The 24,233-nt window shown below is 36.6% G+C and overlaps 2 protein-coding genes across 3 annotated transcripts; both read right to left on the reverse strand.

The window, feature by feature from the left end:
• Positions 1,024 to 6,076, reverse strand: LOC109336638 (type II inositol polyphosphate 5-phosphatase 15-like). 2 transcript variants are annotated; one of them, XM_019573355.1, is made up of 6 exons: positions 5,880 to 6,076; positions 5,740 to 5,780; positions 5,394 to 5,646; positions 3,549 to 3,672; positions 2,808 to 3,168; positions 1,024 to 1,699 (listed from the first exon to the last, which is right to left on the reverse strand). In XM_019573355.1, exons 1-6 carry the CDS (start codon positions 6,004 to 6,006, stop codon positions 1,343 to 1,345), a joined length of 1,263 nt encoding a protein of 420 aa, XP_019428900.1. In that variant the 5' UTR covers positions 6,007 to 6,076; the 3' UTR covers positions 1,024 to 1,342. The 2 variants fall into 2 exon arrangements, with proteins under 2 accessions (XP_019428900.1, XP_019428901.1); XM_019573356.1 differs by having other exon boundaries at positions 5,740 to 5,812; positions 5,880 to 5,991.
• Positions 8,507 to 23,369, reverse strand: LOC109336182 (type II inositol polyphosphate 5-phosphatase 15-like). The gene is made up of 12 exons (XM_019572614.1): positions 22,611 to 23,369; positions 21,285 to 21,403; positions 20,804 to 21,056; positions 18,021 to 18,813; positions 16,716 to 16,840; positions 16,288 to 16,372; positions 13,363 to 13,528; positions 13,223 to 13,263; positions 12,877 to 13,129; positions 11,032 to 11,155; positions 10,291 to 10,651; positions 8,507 to 9,182 (listed from the first exon to the last, which is right to left on the reverse strand). Exons 1-12 carry the CDS (start codon positions 23,204 to 23,206, stop codon positions 8,826 to 8,828), a joined length of 3,273 nt encoding a protein of 1,090 aa, XP_019428159.1. The 5' UTR covers positions 23,207 to 23,369; the 3' UTR covers positions 8,507 to 8,825.

Below are 24,233 nucleotides of genomic sequence, written 5' to 3' on the forward strand. Positions count from 1 at the left end.
ACACAAAAGAAGGTTAATGTATTTTTCTGTGAAACCACGAGCCATAAAAAAGGTGTTTGTGAAGGTATGCATGAGAAGATACCCACGTGCGGGTACGAGGGTGAGTTCAATAGCTTCATTCTTTACAATGGAAACACGACGTAATTTCCCATAGTGGAAGCACAAAAATTATTCAAATACTATCTATGCTATTATAGTATAAAACTATATTATTTTCTGTACCAAAAAAGAACTTGTATCCGTTTAATTCATTATTAAACAAGCATTTTCTGAAGTGACAATTCATTACCAAGAAAGAACTTATATCCGCTTAATTCATTATTCAACAAGCATTTTCTCAAGTTATCAAGTTTACAATTCATTACCAAAAGAGAATTGTATCCGTTTACTTCATTATTCACCAAGCATTTTCTCAAGTGATAACTATCAGAATAAGTACACTAACGACAACTATATTTTTTGGCTTGAAACCTGAAGAAATGTATTGTTAGGGGTGAGAGAGAGAGAGAGAGAGAGAGAGAGAGAGAGAGAGAGAGAGAGAGAGAGAGAGAGAGAGAGAGAGAGAGAGAGAGAGAGAGAGAGAGAGAGAGAGAGAGAGAGAGAGAGAGAGAGAGAGAGAGAGAGAGAGAGAGAGAGAGAGAGAGAGAGAGAGAGAGAGAGAGAGAGAGAGAGAGAGAGAGAGAGAGAGAGAGAGAGCATCTAAAAAGGCCAAAAAATGGGATCAGTCTCACCCAAAAAAGTGAGTACTAAAAAGGCCAAAAAATGACTTGTTGAATATTTGAAGCTAGGATATATACATATTGCAAACCATCAAGTATCGAAAGTTCTCACCATTGGCAGAATTGTTTAGCTTACCAATGACTCAATCCAGATTTTGTTTTGGTACATAACAGGAAGTCTGTTAAAATGGATTTCCATTATACAAAATTCCAAGCAAAATAATGAGAGAGTAACAAGTATCAGTGTGTTAGTTACCCATTCTCTAAAAAGGAAAAACTCAACAATAGCCAGCTTCGGCTTCAATAACAACAAAGGCAGTCAATTTCCCCATTCAATTGCTGCTTGTATTGTTTAGTATTATGGTACAGACATTTACACAATAAATTGGACTCATTTCTTAACAAATTAAATAATGGATCTAAGAAAAGCTGTTTTGCTTATTCTTGCCTTGCATTTGCTTTCTCTATACAGTTAAAACCAGCTCCATGATTAACAGTTTGACTGTGAACTCCCTATAAAAAAACAGTGCCAAACATAACCAGGATGCTAAATCTATGAAGTTTTCATCCTTCCACAAAATATATAAGTAAATGTTACAAACACTCACATCATTTGCTGCCTTTTAAGGGCAATGCAAATTATGTAGTTTGTCAACCACATCATAAGAACTGCTGAGACGTTGGAAATCAGATCGGCGTAGTACACTTGCTTGGATATCGCTGGAGTTGTTTGGTTGAGATTCTGTTTGGTTTTTCTTGGCTGAATAACAGTGGTGAACACGGACTCGGTGATCTCTTGTCTGACTAGTGCAATTGCCACGCACCTTAACAACCAAAATAGCTTCCATGTCTCTGGAGTCTTCACACCAAGAGTTTTGTACAACACCATCAACAAACTCTTCCAGGGTTTGAAATTCTTCATGATGCACTGATACCTCAACCATATGATCTGGCCTTATTATACCAGTTGCAGGACTTACCTGAATCATAAATGTGCAGGTTATTACCTAATGTTGTGTTACAAATGATAGGCCTTGTCTGAAGCAAAAAAAGTTTAATGTTGATCCACATAAAAAAAACATAGCTCCAGGACTAACATCTTTTGTACTAAATCCCAATTATTGGAGATTATTGGAGCCAGTTTTATGTAGGGTGTGTTGCAGTGTTATGTGCCGCATATGTGCTATGATTAATGCAGTTATGAGTAGAATATGCATCTTCTAGTTATTTAAATTATCGCTAAAGCATTGCACATATTAATCCACCTTGAATCCAATGTGATATCCTCATTAAACCTTGTAATTGCTATATAGCTTCCATGTTTGACCTTCTTCGCATAAAACCAGATTGGTTCTCTTAGGTATAGGTCTCTTGTCTTAATCTACTCTTAATTAATATTTAATATAAATACTATATTGTGTAACTTTAGTATAGGTAAGTAAAATTTTGAATTTAATTTAATCACTCTGAAAACTATGAATGTAACTGAAATTTTAGGTATCTAAATTAACCACTATTTATTTGAATCAAATATTTATCCTTCAAAATCAAGATAAATGAAAAGTATGCTAATCAATAAAGGAAAACTTCGGCATGGTGGCCACCTTTCTTCTTTTTCTAACTTATTTATTTATTAAAATAGAAGAATAGGCTAATAGAAATAAAAAATAAAGAATGTTAGAAACGTGTAATAGAAGTTAGCTATAAGGCTAGTTGATATGTTAGACTTAGTATAACTATACTGTCAATTCCTCACTGACTGTTTGTAACAGTACAACAGTGGGAGGAAATGTTATAATCATTTCACGCATTCCTTGGAAATGTACTGCTACAAACAGTCACTAACTAATGCTACAAACAAGCGACTATAACATTTCCAAGGAATGCATTTCTGAAGGTACATTTCAACTGTACTGCTACAAATAGTTAGTAACTAACTGACAACAACAGTTGTTCTAACATATCAACTAGAACAACTAGCCTTATAGCTAATTTTTATTTCACACTTCTAACAAAGATTAACATGCTAAAAAAACCTGTCACCAAAAATATTTCATAAAAACGTTCATTCTAAAATATGAGTATCACCTCAAGCCACCTCGGGAAGCCAAAGGAACCTCTCAATTGATGGTTAGATGCCTTCTGACCCTCCAAAACAGTACTCTGGCCTTCACAAATTATTTCGAACAGAGCATTGTCTTCTGCACATTTATTTGTAATACGCAAAATTAAGGTGTCCTGGTTTTGAAGGATTATGTTGTTTGTACTAATGATAGTGTCAGGAATCTTGCATAATCCTTTTAGAAGGTATTTAATTTTCTCATTTGACTGAAGAATCTCTCCAAACTCCTGTCTCCGGGTTGACTCATCTACTCGGGCAATATCTGTAGAAAATATGCACCGCACAGGCTTGTGATCACTATCTGTGACATCCATGCAAGCTTCGTACCTATTGAAAGTGAGATGATAATAATTAAAAAAAAGGTTGTGCTTCCACTCATGCTGATTTGAGTATTTGAGAGAATTTAGCCAGAATCTGTCATGAGTGGTAATTGGATAAGCAATGGTAGCAGGGATCCCTCATTCATTCAAGAGCAAAAGGTAATACCAGCTCATTCTGGCAAAACATATTTGGCTATCTACTATTTCCCTATTTTAGAACATCTAAAGTTCAATTTTGACTTCCACCGCAGTCCCATTTATATAATAAAGAGATCCCTTATTGATAGGTAGACAACAATCAAACCTTATCCCACTACCCCACTAGGTAGAGTTGGCTACATGGATCAAATGACAAATGGAAATAAATATACAAAAAAGAGAACTTACTGCAATACAGAACAGACAACTGGACAGTCTAAATTGCAGTCAGCCACCAAACAAGGGCGACAATCACGATACAAAATTCTGTCACACCAGGCAGGGATACGTTTCTTCTCACCAGAATCATACCCTTCAAAGAAAGAATTCATACAAATCTGAAATATACCCTTCGAAATCTCGAAGCAGTTATAGTGAAAGAGAACCTATTAGCAGTAGTGACTGTTAATTGAAAATTGAAATGATTCACCTTTCAATTCAAATCACACAGCAAGACTGAATAAGTAGTTACAATCATAAAAAAAAAGGTGCACTAGCACACGAGGCTGCCACATGATCAAGTCTTGGGCAAATGTATGCAGCCTAACCCCCCAAATGAAGGGGTTTTGACTTGTTTCCAAGATTTGAACTCATGATTACTAGTTCACGTCACTATACAACAATCTTAACTAAACCCTACATTTTGAACAATTCATATAAAGACAAAGATGAAGAGGATTGAAAATCATTATTTGTGAGGTGTGATTGCAATAGGGATTTTAAATACATCTGGCTTCTTTCATTCTTTTATTCCTCTCCTATACTGTATGGTATGCATGTTATTGGTCTGTGAATAAAAATTCTTAGTAAGTGGAGCTGCAGAAATGAGGGTGGGCCTCAGCACAACACTAAGGTTGTTTGCCTTGTGACCTAGAGGTCCTGGGTTAAAATCTTGGAAACAACCTTTTTGCTTGTGATAGTAAAGTGTTAGAACTGGTAATCAAGAATTAAAGAACTGAGTATGAAGATGTATTATTATTCAATAGTCAAGAATGCACTACAGATGCTTGAAAGAATAATTGAATGATTTCTTATGAATCAATTTCCCTCCAAAACTGTCAACTAACATATTATCCCCTCCCCTCCTAATTACTTCTATTTATACTAACTACTAACAGGACCTAACGACAAGTCCGTTAGTGTAAATTCTGTTTATTGCGTCTAACATATACATTTTTGATAGGTGGCTTCGGTTTAATACCTCCCATATCCCTATCAATACGGAATTGATTCATAGGGGATCATTCGGTTATTCTTTCAAACTTTGTAGTGCATTCTTGGCTATTGAATAATAATACATCTTCATACTCAGTTCTTTAATTCTTTCCATTCTTGATTACCATTTCTAACATAAAGCTGTATATATCTACCTTCTCCAGACTCCGCTAGGTGAGAGCCTCATGAATTGGGTCACCCTTTTTAACTGAAGCTTTAGAAATGCTCTACTTCTGATCCAAGAATAGAGAAGAAATATAGCAACCCAAGGCACATGTTTTACATTTGAATCCCATGTCAATCATTCCTCTTTTGATGATAAATATATCCCTTTGGTTTAATCAAACAGGGATTAGTGTGGGTTATGAAATTGACGCATTGAGTTTCTGAAATGCCTCATGTTCACAGACCCTTTGTTTGTGCCTTGGGGATATATTTTACACACAATAAAAATAAAATGGAAGCATTGGATTGGTATGGGGATCTGTGTGATCCCTGCGCAGCAGATTCAGAGTAAATCCAACAGTGCAGAAGTGAGGGACCAGTTGTTTTAGTAAACAAAGAGACTGTAATAATACTAATTCCGAAGGTTGAGTCACTACGCAATGGTAAGGTTGCTTGCCCTGTGACCTGAAGGTCATGGGTTCAAATCCCGGAAACAACCTCTTCGATTGCGAGGGTGAGACAGTGTACATCTCCCTCCCAAAGTCACTAGGTAGGAGCCTTATGCATTGGGCCGCCCTAACAATATTATTTCCGTTATAACACCAGAGTAACAAGTTAATCCAATTTATTTTACAATAAAAGTGCAAAACAAACCTGCTAAACCAACTTGATGCCGTTCAAACTTGTATGTGGGAGGAAATGTGATAATCGCTTCACGCATTCCTTGGAAGACATTCCCAGTATCCATTTCTGCTCGAAGCTGATCCCTTTCTCTTAGCCAATCAAAACACCTTTGAGAAACAAAATCCCTAGCTTCATCATATGAAATGCCGTCAAGGCGATAGTTTAAATCACCAAGAAACACAACCATCTCTGCCTCAGATAACTCAGGCATCGCTTCTGCGGACTGGACACCAATCTCCACAATCAATGATTCATACAATTTTCTAAATGCATAATGAATTACTACTTAAGGAAAAAGTACGCAGCATCTACATACATTTGTAACACGAAATGTTGGAATAGAAGATGAAGTGCTAGCTGAAACAGAAACGACCAATGTCAAGCCAGATCTATAAACACACAAATTAAATAAATGGATAATGCAAGTAAGCAAAACAGTAAAGGAAAGCAGGGTACCAGCCGCAGCATTTAAGAAGTTTGTTGGCCGGCTGAAGGACATTGTTCGGTATACATGATCAAAATCAGCATTGCGACGACTAACTGCATCTAAATGCGCAGCAAAGTGACAATTAACAAAGCACATTATCCGATCATACACTCTAATCCTCAAACCAACAGCTCCCTGGAGAGACAATTATTTCACAAGTCAACGATCAGAATAACTAAAACTAACAACTAGAAGATAATAGTCTAAAGTTTTCTTGGAAACACATTGTTTGCACATTACGCATACAGGACATGGTGCATTAGTGTTGTCAATACTAAGTACCACTGCCATGGAATGGCATTTATGTGAGGGAGGGTCACAACCATAAAAAACCCTATGGTGTGGCAGTTCAACAGGCACAGCCTTAGCGGTGGCATCCATGGCATATGACATGAGTTCATACTTAGGCAGGACATCATGCAAAAGGTTTGCAATAGTATCGTTGTGGCATTGAATAGTTTATGTGATGTACACCCTCCTAGGGCAGCCTTTGATTCCAAGGGCAAGATAAGTCATGATGGTCCTACAACTAGGGCCAAAGCCAAGGCAGGGATCCTTAAAGTCTCAAAGGACACAATTGACCCAGGAGAGGGTATGTGAGGAGGACATTTATGTCCTTATGTCACTTTATACTTAGGTTTATTTTATTTTCATTGATTCAAATAAATGAGATTGCATTCTCATATAGTCTTAGGTTTATTTTCATTGTTAGTATTTAATTCATGTAATATGGGTTGGGAATTATTTGTAACATTGGTCCATATTCATGACCAAGTAGTTTACTTAGGTTCAAGGGTAAGCCTTTCACGTGGCTAGGGCAAATGGAAGTCAATGCATGATCATTTCAAGGAAGGAGGCACGTAAGGAAATCTATCTATAAGGACAAACAAGGAGATAAGGCAATTCAGCTAACACTTTATCTCTAAGGCAAACAAGGAGATAAGGCATGGAGGGAAAACGAATTTAAAAGAAGATAGGTTTGTTTTAGCAATTTGAATTTGAATTTGAATTTGAATTTGGATTTGAAAGAAGATAGATTTGAATTTGAATTCAAGGGTATATGGCACACGTTTTCAAACTTGGAGATAAAGAGAAGATTATATGAAGATTAAAGAGAGATTAATCAATCTCCCAAAGATGCACACGGCTAGAAACAAGGAAAGAAGATAGGAAGCTCAATCTTTTAAGGTGCACAAGGCTATAAAATAGGGAATCCTAATCTCATCTCCAACCAACAACAAATCAGATTGGATTCAAATTAAATATGATTAGTTCCTCAAGATGAAGTCAAATTGATCAAGTCTCTTCCTTCTCCTCAACAAATTCGGCCAACCATCCACCAAAACCGAATTACACTCAAGACTAAGTCAAACAAGCAATTCAGCTCAACCAATTGATATTACTTAGGATTTTATTTTTATGTTTACTAGAAGATAATTTGATTTCTATCTTCTATTTTATCTATTCAGCCAAGGCAACTTTGCCTATTTATAGTTTGATCAAATCATTAATAAAGGTTAAGTTTTATTTTGAGTAAATTTGAATTGTTTTAGTTGAGAGCACTTCTCCTAAACCTAGGTTGGCCGTGGCCACCACCATACTTGTTCTTATCAAGCATCCTTGCTTGTGGCGAACCCCATAGCTTATCAAGCAGCATTGCTTGTGGCGCTCCTCACCTTCCATTCTTTTCCACCTTCACCTTCATCCTACAAACCATACACAAACCCTAGCCTAATTATACATCCCAAACCGAAGCCACATCTACCCCAAAATTACCCTAATTCCCCAAAACCGAATTCACACATTCACAAATCTAAGTTCAAGCTAAAACGATCCTTTAATTCAAAGGCAGCCCCAAGAGGTTGTCATCAAGTGGTCATCAGAGCTAGTTTTGGCTTGAAACCCAAGTCATGGCCAATGAGGCCAACCAAAGGACAAACATCTTCCTTTCTAGGTGTTTGGTCCAAGGAAACATCTGCCTATTAAGTATTGATGGTGGTTGTACCAACATGGCTAGTTCAAGGTTAGTTTCAAAACTAAACCTTGAGACTAAACCACATCCCACTCCTTACCAACTACAATGGTTAAGTGAGATTGGGGGGATTATTGTGAACCAGCAAGTGGAGGTTCCCTTTTCAATAGGGAAATATGAAGATGTAGTTCTTTGTGATGTGGTTCACATGGAGACCAGCCATATACGTTTGGGTCGTCCATGGCACATGGATAAGAGGACCATCCATGATGGATTTTCAAACAAATACACTTTTTTTCACCAAAATCGCCAAAAAATGGGATCAGTCTCACCCAAAAAAGTGAGTACTAAAAAGGCCAAAAAATGACTTGTTGAATATTTGAAGCTAGGATATATACATATTGCAAACCATCAAGTATCGAAAGTTCTCACCATTGGCAGAATTGTTTAGCTTACCAATGACTCAATCCAGATTTTGTTTTGGTACATAACAGGAAGTCTGTTAAAATGGATTTCCATTATACAAAATTCCAAGCAAAATAATGAGAGAGTAACAAGTATCAGTGTGTTAGTTACCCATTCTCTAAAAAGGAAAAACTCAACAATAGCCAGCTTCGGCTTCAATAACAACAAAGGCAGTCAATTTCCCCATTCAATTGCTGCTTGTATTGTTTAGTATTATGGTACAGACATTTACACAATAAATTGGACTCATTTCTTAACAAATTAAATAATGGATCTAAGAAAAGCTGTTTTGCTTATTCTTGCCTTGCATTTGCTTTCTCTATACAGTTAAAACCAGCTCCATGATTAACAGTTTGACTGTGAACTCCCTATAAAAAAACAGTGCCAAACATAACCAGGATGCTAAATCTATGAAGTTTTCATCCTTCCACAAAATATATAAGTAAATGTTACAAACACTCACATCATTTGCTGCCTTTTAAGGGCAATGCAAATTATGTAGTTTGTCAACCACATCATAAGAACTGCTGAGACGTTGGAAATCAGATCGGCGTAGTACACTTGCTTGGATATCGCTGGAGTTGTTTGGTTGAGATTCTGTTTGGTTTTTCTTGGCTGAATAACAGTGGTGAACACGGACTCGGTGATCTCTTGTCTGACTAGTGCAATTGCCACGCACCTTAACAACCAAAATAGCTTCCATGTCTCTGGAGTCTTCACACCAAGAGTTTTGTACAACACCATCAACAAACTCTTCCAGGGTTTGAAATTCTTCATGATGCACTGATACCTCAACCATATGATCTGGCCTTATTATACCAGTTGCAGGACTTACCTGAATCATAAATGTGCAGGTTATTACCTAATGTTGTGTTACAAATGATAGGCCTTGTCTGAAGCAAAAAAAGTTTAATGTTGATCCACATAAAAAAAACATAGCTCCAGGACTAACATCTTTTGTACTAAATCCCAATTATTGGAGATTATTGGAGCCAGTTTTATGTAGGGTGTGTTGCAGTGTTATGTGCCGCATATGTGCTATGATTAATGCAGTTATGAGTAGAATATGCATCTTCTAGTTATTTAAATTATCGCTAAAGCATTGCACATATTAATCCACCTTGAATCCAATGTGATATCCTCATTAAACCTTGTAATTGCTATATAGCTTCCATGTTTGACCTTCTTCGCATAAAACCAGATTGGTTCTCTTAGGTATAGGTCTCTTGTCTTAATCTACTCTTAATTAATATTTAATATAAATACTATATTGTGTAACTTTAGTATAGGTAAGTAAAATTTTGAATTTAATTTAATCACTCTGAAAACTATGAATGTAACTGAAATTTTAGGTATCTAAATTAACCACTATTTATTTGAATCAAATATTTATCCTTCAAAATCAAGATAAATGAAAAGTATGCTAATCAATAAAGGAAAACTTCGGCATGGTGGCCACCTTTCTTCTTTTTCTAACTTATTTATTTATTAAAATAGAAGAATAGGCTAATAGAAATAAAAAATAAAGAATGTTAGAAACGTGTAATAGAAGTTAGCTATAAGGCTAGTTGATATGTTAGACTTAGTATAACTATACTGTCAATTCCTCACTGACTGTTTGTAACAGTACAACAGTGGGAGGAAATGTTATAATCATTTCACGCATTCCTTGGAAATGTACTGCTACAAACAGTCACTAACTAATGCTACAAACAAGCGACTATAACATTTCCAAGGAATGCATTTCTGAAGGTACATTTCAACTGTACTGCTACAAATAGTTAGTAACTAACTGACAACAACAGTTGTTCTAACATATCAACTAGAACAACTAGCCTTATAGCTAATTTTTATTTCACACTTCTAACAAAGATTAACATGCTAAAAAAACCTGTCACCAAAAATATTTCATAAAAACGTTCATTCTAAAATATGAGTATCACCTCAAGCCACCTCGGGAAGCCAAAGGAACCTCTCAATTGATGGTTAGATGCCTTCTGACCCTCCAAAACAGTACTCTGGCCTTCACAAATTATTTCGAACAGAGCATTGTCTTCTGCACATTTATTTGTAATACGCAAAATTAAGGTGTCCTGGTTTTGAAGGATTATGTTGTTTGTACTAATGATAGTGTCAGGAATCTTGCATAATCCTTTTAGAAGGTATTTAATTTTCTCATTTGACTGAAGAATCTCTCCAAACTCCTGTCTCCGGGTTGACTCATCTACTCGGGCAATATCTGTAGAAAATATGCACCGCACAGGCTTGTGATCACTATCTGTGACATCCATGCAAGCTTCGTACCTATTGAAAGTGAGATGATAATAATTAAAAAAAAGGTTGTGCTTCCACTCATGCTGATTTGAGTATTTGAGAGAATTTAGCCAGAATCTGTCATGAGTGGTAATTGGATAAGCAATGGTAGCAGGGATCCCTCATTCATTCAAGAGCAAAAGGTAATACCAGCTCATTCTGGCAAAACATATTTGGCTATCTACTATTTCCCTATTTTAGAACATCTAAAGTTCAATTTTGACTTCCACCGCAGTCCCATTTATATAATAAAGAGATCCCTTATTGATAGGTAGACAACAATCAAACCTTATCCCACTACCCCACTAGGTAGAGTTGGCTACATGGATCAAATGACAAATGGAAATAAATATACAAAAAAGAGAACTTACTGCAATACAGAACAGACAACTGGACAGTCTAAATTGCAGTCAGCCACCAAACAAGGGCGACAATCACGATACAAAATTCTGTCACACCAGGCAGGGATACGTTTCTTCTCACCAGAATCATACCCTTCAAAGAAAGAATTCATACAAATCTGAAATATACCCTTCGAAATCTCGAAGCAGTTATAGTGAAAGAGAACCTATTAGCAGTAGTGACTGTTAATTGAAAATTGAAATGATTCACCTTTCAATTCAAATCACACAGCAAGACTGAATAAGTAGTTACAATCATAAAAAAAAAGGTGCACTAGCACACGAGGCTGCCACATGATCAAGTCTTGGGCAAATGTATGCAGCCTAACCCCCCAATTGAAGGGGTTTTGACTTGTTTCCAAGATTTGAACTCATGATTACTAGTTCACGTCACTATACAACAATCTTAACTAAACCCTACATTTTGAACAATTCATATAAAGACAAAGATGAAGAGGATTGAAAATCATTATTTGTGAGGTGTGATTGCAATAGGGATTTTAAATACATCTGGCTTCTTTCATTCTTTTATTCCTCTCCTATACTGTATGGTATGCATGTTATTGGTCTGTGAATAAAAATTCTTAGTAAGTGGAGCTGCAGAAATGAGGGTGGGCCTCAGCACAACACTAAGGTTGTTTGCCTTGTGACCTAGAGGTCCTGGGTTAAAATCTTGGAAACAACCTTTTTGCTTGTGATAGTAAAGTGTTAGAACTGGTAATCAAGAATTAAAGAACTGAGTATGAAGATGTATTATTATTCAATAGTCAAGAATGCACTACAGATGCTTGAAAGAATAATTGAATGATTTCTTATGAATCAATTTCCCTCCAAAACTGTCAACTAACATATTATCCCCTCCCCTCCTAATTACTTCTATTTATACTAACTACTAACAGGACCTAACGACAAGTCCGTTAGTGTAAATTCTGTTTATTGCGTCTAACATATACATTTTTGATAGGTGGCTTCGGTTTAATACCTCCCATATCCCTATCAATACGGAATTGATTCATAGGGGATCATTCGGTTATTCTTTCAAACTTTGTAGTGCATTCTTGGCTATTGAATAATAATACATCTTCATACTCAGTTCTTTAATTCTTTCCATTCTTGATTACCATTTCTAACATAAAGCTGTATATATCTACCTTCTCCAGACTCCGCTAGGTGAGAGCCTCATGAATTGGGTCACCCTTTTTAACTGAAGCTTTAGAAATGCTCTACTTCTGATCCAAGAATAGAGAAGAAATATAGCAACCCAAGGCACATGTTTTACATTTGAATCCCATGTCAATCATTCCTCTTTTGATGATAAATATATCCCTTTGGTTTAATCAAACAGGGATTAGTGTGGGTTATGAAATTGACGCATTGAGTTTCTGAAATGCCTCATGTTCACAGACCCTTTGTTTGTGCCTTGGGGATATATTTTACACACAATAAAAATAAAATGGAAGCATTGGATTGGTATGGGGATCTGTGTGATCCCTGCGCAGCAGATTCAGAGTAAATCCAACAGTGCAGAAGTGAGGGACCAGTTGTTTTAGTAAACAAAGAGACTGTAATAATACTAATTCCGAAGGTTGAGTCACTACGCAATGGTAAGGTTGCTTGCCCTGTGACCTGAAGGTCATGGGTTCAAATCCCGGAAACAACCTCTTCGATTGCGAGGGTGAGACAGTGTACATCTCCCTCCCAAAGTCACTAGGTAGGAGCCTTATGCATTGGGCCGCCCTAACAATATTATTTCCGTTATAACACCAGAGTAACAAGTTAATCCAATTTATTTTACAATAAAAGTGCAAAACAAACCTGCTAAACCAACTTGATGCCGTTCAAACTTGTATGTGGGAGGAAATGTGATAATCGCTTCACGCATTCCTTGGAAGACATTCCCAGTATCCATTTCTGCTCGAAGCTGATCCCTTTCTCTTAGCCAATCAAAACACCTTTGAGAAACAAAATCCCTAGCTTCATCATATGAAATGCCGTCAAGGCGATAGTTTAAATCACCAAGAAACACAACCATCTCTGCCTCAGATAACTCAGGCATCGCTTCTGCGGACTGGACACCAATCTCCACAATCAATGATTCATACAATTTTCTAAATGCATAATGAATTACTACTTAAGGAAAAAGTACGCAGCATCTACATACATTTGTAACACGAAATGTTGGAATAGAAGATGAAGTGCTAGCTGAAACAGAAACGACCAATGTCAAGCCAGATCTATAAACACACAAATTAAATAAATGGATAATGCAAGTAAGCAAAACAGTAAAGGAAAGCAGGGTACCAGCCGCAGCATTTAAGAAGTTTGTTGGCCGGCTGAAGGACATTGTTCGGTATACATGATCAAAATCAGCATTGCGACGACTAACTGCATCTAAATGCGCAGCAAAGTGACAATTAACAAAGCACATTATCCGATCATACACTCTAATCCTCAAACCAACAGCTCCCTGGAGAGACAATTATTTCACAAGTCAACGATCAGAATAACTAAAACTAACAACTAGAAGATAATAGTCTAAAGTTTTCTTGGAAACACATTGTTTGCACATTACGCATACAGGACATGGTGCATTAGTGTTGTCAATACTAAGTACCACTGCCATGGAATGGCATTTATGTGAGGGAGGGTCACAACCATAAAAAACCCTATGGTGTGGCAGTTCAACAGGCACAGCCTTAGCGGTGGCATCCATGGCATATGACATGAGTTCATACTTAGGCAGGACATCATGCAAAAGGTTTGCAATAGTATCGTTGTGGCATTGAATAGTTTATGTGATGTACACCCTCCTAGGGCAGCCTTTGATTCCAAGGGCAAGATAAGTCATGATGGTCCTACAACTAGGGCCAAAGCCAAGGCAGGGATCCTTAAAGTCTCAAAGGACACAATTGACCCAGGAGAGGGTATGTGAGGAGGACATTTATGTCCTTATGTCACTTTATACTTAGGTTTATTTTATTTTCATTGATTCAAATAAATGAGATTGCATTCTCATATAGTCTTAGGTTTATTTTCATTGTTAGTATTTAATTCATGTAATATGGGTTGGGAATTATTTGTAACATTGGTCCATATTCATGACCAAGTAGTTTACTTAGGTTCAAGGGTAAGCCTTTCACGTGGCTAGGGCAAATGGAAGTCAATGCATGATCATTTCAAGGAAGGAGGCACGTAAGGAAATCTATCTATAAGGACAAACAAGGAGATAAGGCAATTCAGCTAACACTTTATCTCTAAGGCAAACAAGGAGATAAGGCATGGAGGGAAAACGAATTTAAAAGAAGATAGGTTTGTTTTAGCAATTTGAATTTGAATTTGAATTTGAATTTGGATTTGAAAGAAGATAGATTTGAATTTGAATTCAAGGGTATATGGCACACGTTTTCAAACTTGGAGATAAAGAGAAGATTATATGAAGATTAAAGAGAGATTAATCAATCTCCCAAAGATGCACACGGCTAGAAACAAGGAAAGAAGATAGGAAGCTCAATCTTTTAAGGTGCACAAGGCTATAAAATAGGGAATCCTAATCTCATCTCCAACCAACAACAAATCAGATTGGATTCAAATTAAATATGATTAGTTCCTCAAGATGAAGTCAAATTGATCAAGTCTCTTCCTTCTCCTCAACAAATTCGGCCAACCATCCACCAAAACCGAATTACACTCAAGACTAAGTCAAACAAGCAATTCAGCTCAACCAATTGATATTACTTAGGATTTTATTTTTATGTTTACTAGAAGATAATTTGATTTCTATCTTCTATTTTATCTATTCAGCCAAGGCAACTTTGCCTATTTATAGTTTGATCAAATCATTAATAAAGGTTAAGTTTTATTTTGAGTAAATTTGAATTGTTTTAGTTGAGAGCACTTCTCCTAAACCTAGGTTGGCCGTGGCCACCACCATACTTGTTCTTATCAAGCATCCTTGCTTGTGGCGAACCCCATAGCTTATCAAGCAGCATTGCTTGTGGCGCTCCTCACCTTCCATTCTTTTCCACCTTCACCTTCATCCTACAAACCATACACAAACCCTAGCCTAATTATACATCCCAAACCGAAGCCACATCTACCCCAAAATTACCCTAATTCCCCAAAACCGAATTCACACATTCACAAATCTAAGTTCAAGCTAAAACGATCCTTTAATTCAAAGGCAGCCCCAAGAGGTTGTCATCAAGTGGTCATCAGAGCTAGTTTTGGCTTGAAACCCAAGTCATGGCCAATGAGGCCAACCAAAGGACAAACATCTTCCTTTCTAGGTGTTTGGTCCAAGGAAACATCTGCCTATTAAGTATTGATGGTGGTTGTAGATCATGATAACCAGCAGCTCTAAATGATCTTTATGGCATCCAACTAGCGCTAAGGTTCTTGATTCTCTATCATCAACAGGTCTATGTTTCTCAATTTTGTTTAGGGCATCTTTGAGCAAGTCCATTTGTTTGTGGGTTCTAAGGTTGAAAAACTCACAGGTTGCAGAATAAGTGTACTTATTTCCTTCAGTATTTTGATTTATTTGCTAAAATCACAGAATTATTCTGGTATTCTTTGTTTCTCTCTCTTTTCCTTCTGTTTCTGTCATTCCCGCTGTTCTTCAGTTTTTAATCGATTTTTCATAGTCCTTTTCTCTTATTGGATAAAACGAATGCCTTCAATATGGCAGCAAACATATAACTTGATGCCTCTCCATTTGTGGGGGTAAGGCAGACGTATATCTACCATTCTCATACCCCACTAGATGGGAGCTTCGTGCACTGGGTCGCCCTTTTGCTGCAACTGGCCAGCATATACATTGACGACACTGTGGTGCACTCTGAATGGGTGGTTTTCAAAATATATTCTTTATATATAAAATATTATCAAAAGAGAAGAAAATAGAAAACTAAAAGAAGAGGATAGTAAGAAGATTGCTTTGCGGCATTTCATGTCATAACAAAACACAAATATTTCTTCTATCTAAGAGGAAACTTGTTATTAACACAGTTTTCCAAACAAATATGACTAGAAGTTTTCCATTGCATGAAACTTGAGCCAAAGTTTGAAGCTAACATATTTCATTATCAATGTCTTAGAATGAAGAAACTAATTCAAACGGTCAGATCTTAATGTATCCTTCATGAACCAAACATAGATAGGGACACAAGAAACTAATTAAAATTCAAACTAACATACAAAGCAAAACAGCAGACAGTGCAGATCTACCTTATTGCCAATAGCACGTCCAAAGCCACATGGAACTGCTGCCACATCAACATCCCCAACATGAAATCTAATGCTGGTTTTAACCCTGAAGAAGAAAAAATCAATTAGTAAAGGTGAAAGAGACCAACACAGGAAAAGAATTTACATAACAGTCGCATGAGGGCATTAGTTGATACTTTATTTGAGGATAGGAGCTCAACCTTTAGTGGTCCATATCCATAAATTTCAAACCTGGATAACATTTAGAACAAGTGGGGAGGAAAGAAGACAATAATGCATTATGTATGCAAGGAACTTAACAGACCAGTACATATTCAAACTCAAATTGCTACAATTTAACAGACACCAAATGCATTATATAACACAAAGTAGTTGCTGAAATATTAAATGCTTCAGCAGCTCACTTGGTTTCCTACTCAGATACTCACCATGCAGCAATGACCAAGCCTGCAAGTTGCCTGGATCCAATACGTTCAAAAGTTGAACCTTCATCCAATGTTTTGTCTATCATATTCAGCCACCACTGCCCAGCAGAACTTCCCTCTAGTCCTACCTATATGTTTTTTAGAGATGGGGGTTAGGGGAGGGTTATGGAAGAGAAAAGCTAGGAAAACTGCCCAGCATGAGAACACATGAATAATATCACAACAGAATCTGTCATGATTTTTATGCATTTTAATAGCTAGAAACACCATTCATAATCATCTCTATTAGCGGTCAACCTAAGAAAGTCTACAATCCTTTTTTAGTGCCTTATCGCAAAATCGGATATAAGATCAATTGGGTGCATTATATAATGGAGAAGCACAAGATTATCATAAAAAAAGAAAAAATGATACAGGAATTCCAAATTAAAATGCAGGAAATTAATGCTGCATAAATAGGGAGAATTCATTGTGGGGAAAGGTGGTTGTGGCTAATTATGTATAATTGGGCTTGGACTGTAATAATCCTGTTGGACAATTTTTCTGAAATTCTAATCAGCTAAGGGGGATATAAATTTAAAAAAAAAAACTTGGGGAAGATTATTGACTACTCTCGAGTATTTTTTTCCTTAAATAAGATGAAATATTCCTAATTTTCTATAACATGTCTAAAAGTCTAAATCCCTAAATCACAACTAGATAATGCCATAGGCTGTGAGCTCATTCATGTTCTCCTTCTGAACCACTGCCACTCTCCGTCACTACACAATAAGGCGTGTACTTTGGAGTCCCAGATTTTTTTCATCTGATCCCCTCCCTGTCTCTGTTTCTTCAGCAGTTTTTGTACTGAGTACTGACTGTGTCCATCGAGTACTGTTGAGTCATCTCAAAGATTTGAGGAACTCATTGATCAGCTCAAACTTGAAAGATGAAGATTGCATGGCAAAGGTGAGCCGCCGGACATGGAGGTGCACATTGCTTAGCCTGAATGAAACCCGTTTTCTTACCTTTTCTTCATTTAAATATAATTTACAGGAATTTTTTTGGAAGTGAAAGCTAATGACTGGTAATAGAGTAGATAAAGAGAACTATTCATGCAAGCCATCAATGATCTTATATCTGACATCCCAAAGTATTCAGTAAATTCAAAAGTATTATAATTAAATCTGATGACAGAAAAAGTCAATTAAATAGAACTTGTAACAATAGTTATATAGCTTACAACTAATAAAGTTGTTACTTGTCTGCTGATAATAAATATATATATACTAATTTTATGGTATTATTTCAGAAAGCATGATAACTTACAGTTTCTTTAGCTGCAGACATTGCAAGAAATCCAGCACCCATTTCAACCTCTTGCAACCCAACAACGACCAGGCCAACATCTGAGGCCACAGAACCTAGCCATGACATAAGGGAATCTTGAGATGCTTTCCCCTGTCCAACATTCCAAGTGCCTGTCAATATTTTTACATTTTCTATTTTAGAATATACAAATTCTTTTCCACCCAATTCTGAACGTAATATGTTATCAAGAGGTCCTGGGGAGGTGATGTTCCATCCACGTATGCCACCATGGTTGGCCAATGCAAACATGTAACCAGCTCCAACCGTCATTTTTACAATTGGACTGTTATGAGCCACCCATCCCCCAATCAGATTACCATTGAGGTCCAAAACCTGGACAGTACCAGTTACATAACCTACCCAAATCCGCATGCCAAAAGTACAAAAACATTGAACAGCAAATGGATGGTAAAGAAAATCTTGTATCCGATTGCCATTTCCATCCCACTTCACCAGCGAGCCACTTGAATGCCCAGTCCAAATCATTCCGTCTATTGTTACCACTAGTGCTTCAGTTCTCCGATTATCATCCCCAAAGCCCCCCTTCGCTGCAACTCGACGAACAGCATCTGCTGCCCCGATTATGGCATTACGTGAGCGCTGAAAAAAGCCAACGGCACTTTGTGTTTTGTCTTTCTTAGAATTCAAAGTAAACTCAACTGAAAAGTCTTGGATTGAGGACATGTCTGCATGATTCTCAATCTGGCCATCTGCATTGAAAACTTTCAGTAACTCCCTTGTACGAGCATCCCTGTACATTAACAACAACGATACATTAAATTGACAGGTACAAATACACATGCGGAAAAATGTGATGCTTATGCATAGAGAAAATAGTGCAAATGACAATCTGGTTATGATTTTATTATATATCTCGTGCACAAAGGACCATTGATCAGCTAACCACCCAATAATCAAAATGAAACAGGACATGCAGGACTCCGGATGGAACACCGTATACAAATATGAACAACTCACGAATATTTAACCCACTGTATCTTTAAATATGCTTAAAGGCAAAAGTGTCAAAAGCATGACTAACACACACACCTACTAATTTCTAGCTTATTTTCTAAAGCATAGAACCAATATGAGAAAGATGCAAGCCAACCATAGGAAATAAATGGTTTGAAGTATATCAGAACAAATATTAAACTGTGATCCAAATAAGTACTTTTAGCATACAGATATCACCAACAACAAAGCCTTCATCCCACTAGGTGAGGTCGGCTACATAGATCGAACGACATCATAATGATCTATCATAAATCATTTTTATTGATAAAGCATTGATCTCCAAGTCTTTCTTTATCATTTTCCCAATGGTTTTTCTTGGTCTCCCTCTGGGAATTGGAACAGTTTCCATCTGATCTACTCTCCTTAGGGGGCTTCTATTAGTCTCCTCCGCATATGTCCAAACCACCTAAGGTGTGATTCTATCATCTTTTCTACAATAAGAGCTACTCCAACTTTCTTCCTAATGTATTCATTTCTAATCCTATCTTATCTAATGTGTTCATTCATCCAATGCAACATTGTCGTCTACATGGAGTCTATTCTCTTGGTGATATTTTATCACCCAACATTCAGTCACATAAACATTGTAGGTCTTATAGTTGTGTTGTAAAACTTCCTCTTAATCTTGATGGTACCTTTTTATCACAAATGAGTCTACATGGAGTCTATTCTCTTGGTGATATTTTATCACCCAACATTCAGTCACATAAACATTGCAAGTCTTATAGTTGTGTTGTAAAACTTCATCTTAATCTTGATGGTACCTTTTTATCACAGATGACACCTGAAGCACTCCTCCATTTCATCCAACCCACTTAAATCTTATGGTTCACTTCTCCGTCAATTTCCTCATTGTCTTGTATGATTGACCCAAGATATCTAAATCTAACATGTCATGGACCAAGTCTTCTAGAATCCGAAGTTATTAGGTGGAGAAACACACCTCTCAAGCAAAAGCCCTTTGGGCTTGAAGAGTAAAAAATGTACATGCCATTTCCCATTTTACATTGTAACAAATTTTACTTGATTAAGAAAAATGTGGGCAGGAAGGATCAAACTCCTAACTGCTAATCACACGAGTCTTTGATCCCATGCAAAGAGATGACCTAATCAACAAAATCTCTTTGGTGTGAATGTGTAAGTGACTAACATTATATACAATCATTTATTTATGGTGTTGTAGTACAAGGTCTACTACAAGACTACACACTATATAGAGCAATGGTACAACTATTTGTCATTTACAACTACTGCTGCTACTAGAGATAGTATAAACAGAAAAAAAATAGTGGAGTTAATGACAGAAAAAGAATTATTGGTAAAATTACATTAATTTTAAAACAGCTTACCACTTGACCTGCTCAAGGTTAATTAAAACAAGTAGTTACTGAATAGTCATTATTTTTCCATTGTTAACTAACCAAAAATACAATCAGCTTTTCAGACTGCACACCCATGGTGGGACAGTAATTATTTAAAATTTTAATACATGGGTGTACAAGTAAAAAAGCATAGCTATCTATGAATTTAAAAAGAACTCTCTGAACGCAGTGGCATTGTTCACAATGTATATCTTTCTTACAAAGAGAAGTTGTGAGTGAGCAAGACATGGGAAAATTATCCGTGGTTATAATTATATTTGAATTCTCGAACGCATAAATATAAAAGATTACTTAAATTAATTTCAATTAATAACACCATGGGAAACTAAGAGTGAATCTTACCACAAAGCAAAGAAAAAGTAACCAGCACTCCATACTTTTGCTCTTGAATTATCAGATGCTAAGTACTTTATATCTGAAGTGAGCATGTTGTTGAAGCCATTTGTAGACAGCTGGCTCCTCAAGTCAATATAAGACCTCTCCACTGATATCACAGCTGTGTGCCTTTCCTCCTTTGTCAGGTGAATAGATTTCTCAATAGACTCCCAAGGCCATATCTTTATAGCTCCTCCTTCAGAACCCGACCACAGATCCCCTGAATCAAATCAACAACAAAAGGTGAGAAGGAAAAAAAAAATAAGAAAACAAGCATGTGAATCAAAGGTGTGAAAACCTGGTCTAACACCAATTCACTATATCTTCTTTCATGTAAATAATATTAGTAAATAGTAATTTAAATAATCACCACATGCTTGTCATGTGTGGAATGATAGCAAGTATAGAAGCAAAGCAGTGAAGTTAATAATAAGGAATGAAGGATAACCGTGAGAGGTGAAAGTAAGGGAAAGAACAGGCCCACGGTGAGCCTGCCAAGACAAGCTTTCCTTGAAGTGAGTCCTCCAGTTCTTATCATCCAAAGTCCGATCATCCATCTGCCAGCACCTACACCATGTATGGATTCAATTATTTTGGCGGAAATACTTGCTTTAAAAACGAGTAAATCATCATTTTATTCTCTGAAATTATAAGTGGTGGTCACAATTTAGAGAATTAACACATTAGTCTCCAAAACTGTTATATATAATTCAAAGTATGACCAAATTGACTGAAAATGGATCACACGGGGGACCAACATGACCAATGCTTACAATCTTAAGAGCTAATTTGATAGTTTCCTAAGGTCGGGAACTACAATGTGACCCATGCTTAGAGTTTAGGCACTATACCAAGGGTTTACTAAAAAAACAAAAGTATCTCACTAAAGCTATTTAGGGGGAGCATGGAAGATACCCAATTGGATTTATGATAAAAGTTTATGAAAAAAATTATAAAAAGAACTTATCTATACTTTTCTAGTTTATTTCAATAAACTTATTAGATAAAAATGGTGTCCCAGTGGACGAGACTCGACCTAGTGAGATAGGGAGGACAGATTTGTGTAGCCTAATCCTACATGCAGAAAGGTCGTTTCTAGGATTTGAACATGTGATCAAGAACCTTGATTAAGCTATTTTATTAGACACAGCCTTAGATTATAAAATAAGCAATCCAAGCAAGCACCTAACCTTCAGATCTTTATGTCCGGTCCAAAGATTTGCTAAAAAACAACAGAAGTTGTCTCACTAAGCGGGTGTTTCAAAGAGCTCAAAGAGAGAGTGTATTTGGACTTATCATGTGTTCGGAAGAACTTATAAAAATAGCATACAACCTTACTATAACTTTTTCCAGCTTATTTTAATATGCATAATTGCATATATAAAAAAACTCATCAAATAAGCTAAAACATAAGCTCTTCTGCAATACGTACTTAACTAAGTTATTTAACCAAAAACACCATAAAATATTTAAATTATAAACAACCAGATTATGTTTGAGAAAATGAGCTTATTTCATTGAGCTACTATCTTATAAGCTCATATTTGATAAGTTACTAGAGGTAGCTTATAAGCTAGGGGGCTTATGTCATTTTACACAAATCAACTATCCTATTAGCTAATTAAACCAAACAGTTCCACTTTCAGCACCTAGTAGCTAATATGCTTCAGCTAATTTATATGAAAGAATCAATCTCTTAATAGAGTTCTAAAACCAAAAAACGCAGTAAAACGTATAATTTCTGCAAAATAAACTAATCCACGCACGGACGCACCTAATCTTTCCGTCTTTATGTCCACTCCACATCAATCTATTCCCCTCATCGGAAACCAAACACAGCGCCGGTGAAGTCCACACCGATTCCCAAAACGGCGCCGTCTCTTCATCCCCAATCCTAAAACCACTCTCTTCTCCTCCAACACCATTACACCACGACGCATACAGATCCTTGAAATTCCATAACCTAACCCCGCCCTCAGTCGCAGCCCACAATTGAGACTCAGTTCCAACAATGTTCCTCAGAAACCGCCCAATCTGAGTTTCCCTCAGCGGATGCGGCCGCAATTCAAGACCCGGTGGCCGCGCAGGGTGTACGGCACCTCGAGGTGGGAGTTTGAAGATTCCAGCGCCGCCGCCTTTGGCGATGAACTCCGGCAAGGAGCCGGGACGGGGAATGAGGCGGTGGTTGTGGTCGTAGGATAGTTTGCGGTCGAGGAATTGGAGCATGCAGTCGAGGCGGCGGTTGGTGGAGTGGATGGAATTGGAAGGCGAAACGGTGTCGTTGGTGTCTTCGTCGGAAGAGGAAGAAGGTAAGTATAAGGGAGTTTGACGAGTAGAAACGGTGTCGTTTTGGTCGAGTTCGGGATCCATTGAAACGGTTATGATGAATAAGAAGAAAAAGAAAGAATCGGAGAGAATCTAGAGAGAGAGAGATTAGGTGAATAGAAAAGAGTTGAAAATGGAAGAGAGAGAGAGATGTGGAGATGAAGTGGGAAATGAAAAGTGAGCGAGGAATATTGTTTGGACAAACAATATTGCAGCTCATACAGTTGGAACAACATGCCTTATTGTTTTTAGATCTTTCTTTATTGTAAAAAGTATAAATTATATTTCATCAGATAATAAATGAATGAGTATAAAACTTTATTCTACTTAATTATTTTTTTTGTTTTCGACAGGTATTTTCACATTGAAGGCAATTTTATTTGAGCTGAGAACATCTATCAGATATGTAGGGCTAACTCTCCTAGTGGACATTTTTTTCATCCACATGACTCGAACTCAAGACATTTCTTAAGGAGAATCAAACATGTATCACTTGAACCAACGTCTGATTGGTTACTTAATTAATTATTGTTGTATAATAAATTTTAATTCAAGTTTAATAGGATTTTTCTTTTTTATGTTTGTTTTCGGGTAATAAACAATTCATTTTGAGTTGAATTTTGAAGGGAAATGAAAAGAAATGGAAAGCTTTTTCCTTGTTTGGGGTTGGACGGAGGAGAATGATAGATTTTGGAGTGTCTCTCAAACTCTCTATGTGTATTTTTAAAGTTCCTCCAATTTGAGGTTTTGGAGATAAAATGTCAAAATAACTAAATATTTTTAATAATATTATATAATTATATATTATTGTCAATTTCTCATTGTTAATTACATTTTTAAAGGGAAAATTTAAAAATATTCTCACCTTATCATTAGTTTACTCTCATATTCTAATTTTCATACTCCCAAACAAGGGAGATTTCCTTCCTTTTCCATTCTATTCATTCATTTTCCTAACCATTTGATCATTCTCCTTTGCTTTCTCTCCTAACTCTCAAACAAAGCTTTAAAATTATTTGTAAATTTGACTTAATTAGATTAAAGTGTTAATTTCGATCTTAAAACAAATCTT

Source organism: Lupinus angustifolius, chromosome LG20, assembly GCF_001865875.1.
Source record: "Lupinus angustifolius cultivar Tanjil chromosome LG20, LupAngTanjil_v1.0, whole genome shotgun sequence".
Classification (NCBI taxonomy): Eukaryota; Viridiplantae; Streptophyta; class Magnoliopsida; order Fabales; family Fabaceae; genus Lupinus; species Lupinus angustifolius.

What these genes read in the sequence shown, in the direction of transcription:
- LOC109336182 (XM_019572614.1), bottom strand. Translation starts at nt 23,206, where the DNA reads ATGGATCCCGAACTCGACCAAAACGACACCGTTTCTACTCGTCAAACT. An exon ending in CAACATTTCGTGTTACAAAT is followed by an intron (nt 13,130 to 13,222) that starts GTATGTAGATGC and finishes ATTGGTGTCCAG; the next exon opens with TCCGCAGAAGCGATGCCTGA. An exon ending in GCTTCCCGAGGTGGCTTGAG is followed by an intron (nt 9,183 to 10,290) that starts GTGATACTCATA and finishes TTTATGATTCAG; the next exon opens with GTAAGTCCTGCAACTGGTAT.
- LOC109336638 (XM_019573355.1), bottom strand. Translation starts at nt 6,006, where the DNA reads ATGTGCTTTGTTAATTGTCACTTTGCTGCGCATTTAGATGCAGTTAGT. An exon ending in GTTGTCTGTTCTGTATTGCA is followed by an intron (nt 3,169 to 3,548) that starts GTAAGTTCTCTT and finishes CACTTTCAATAG; the next exon opens with GTACGAAGCTTGCATGGATG. An exon ending in GCTTCCCGAGGTGGCTTGAG is followed by an intron (nt 1,700 to 2,807) that starts GTGATACTCATA and finishes TTTATGATTCAG; the next exon opens with GTAAGTCCTGCAACTGGTAT.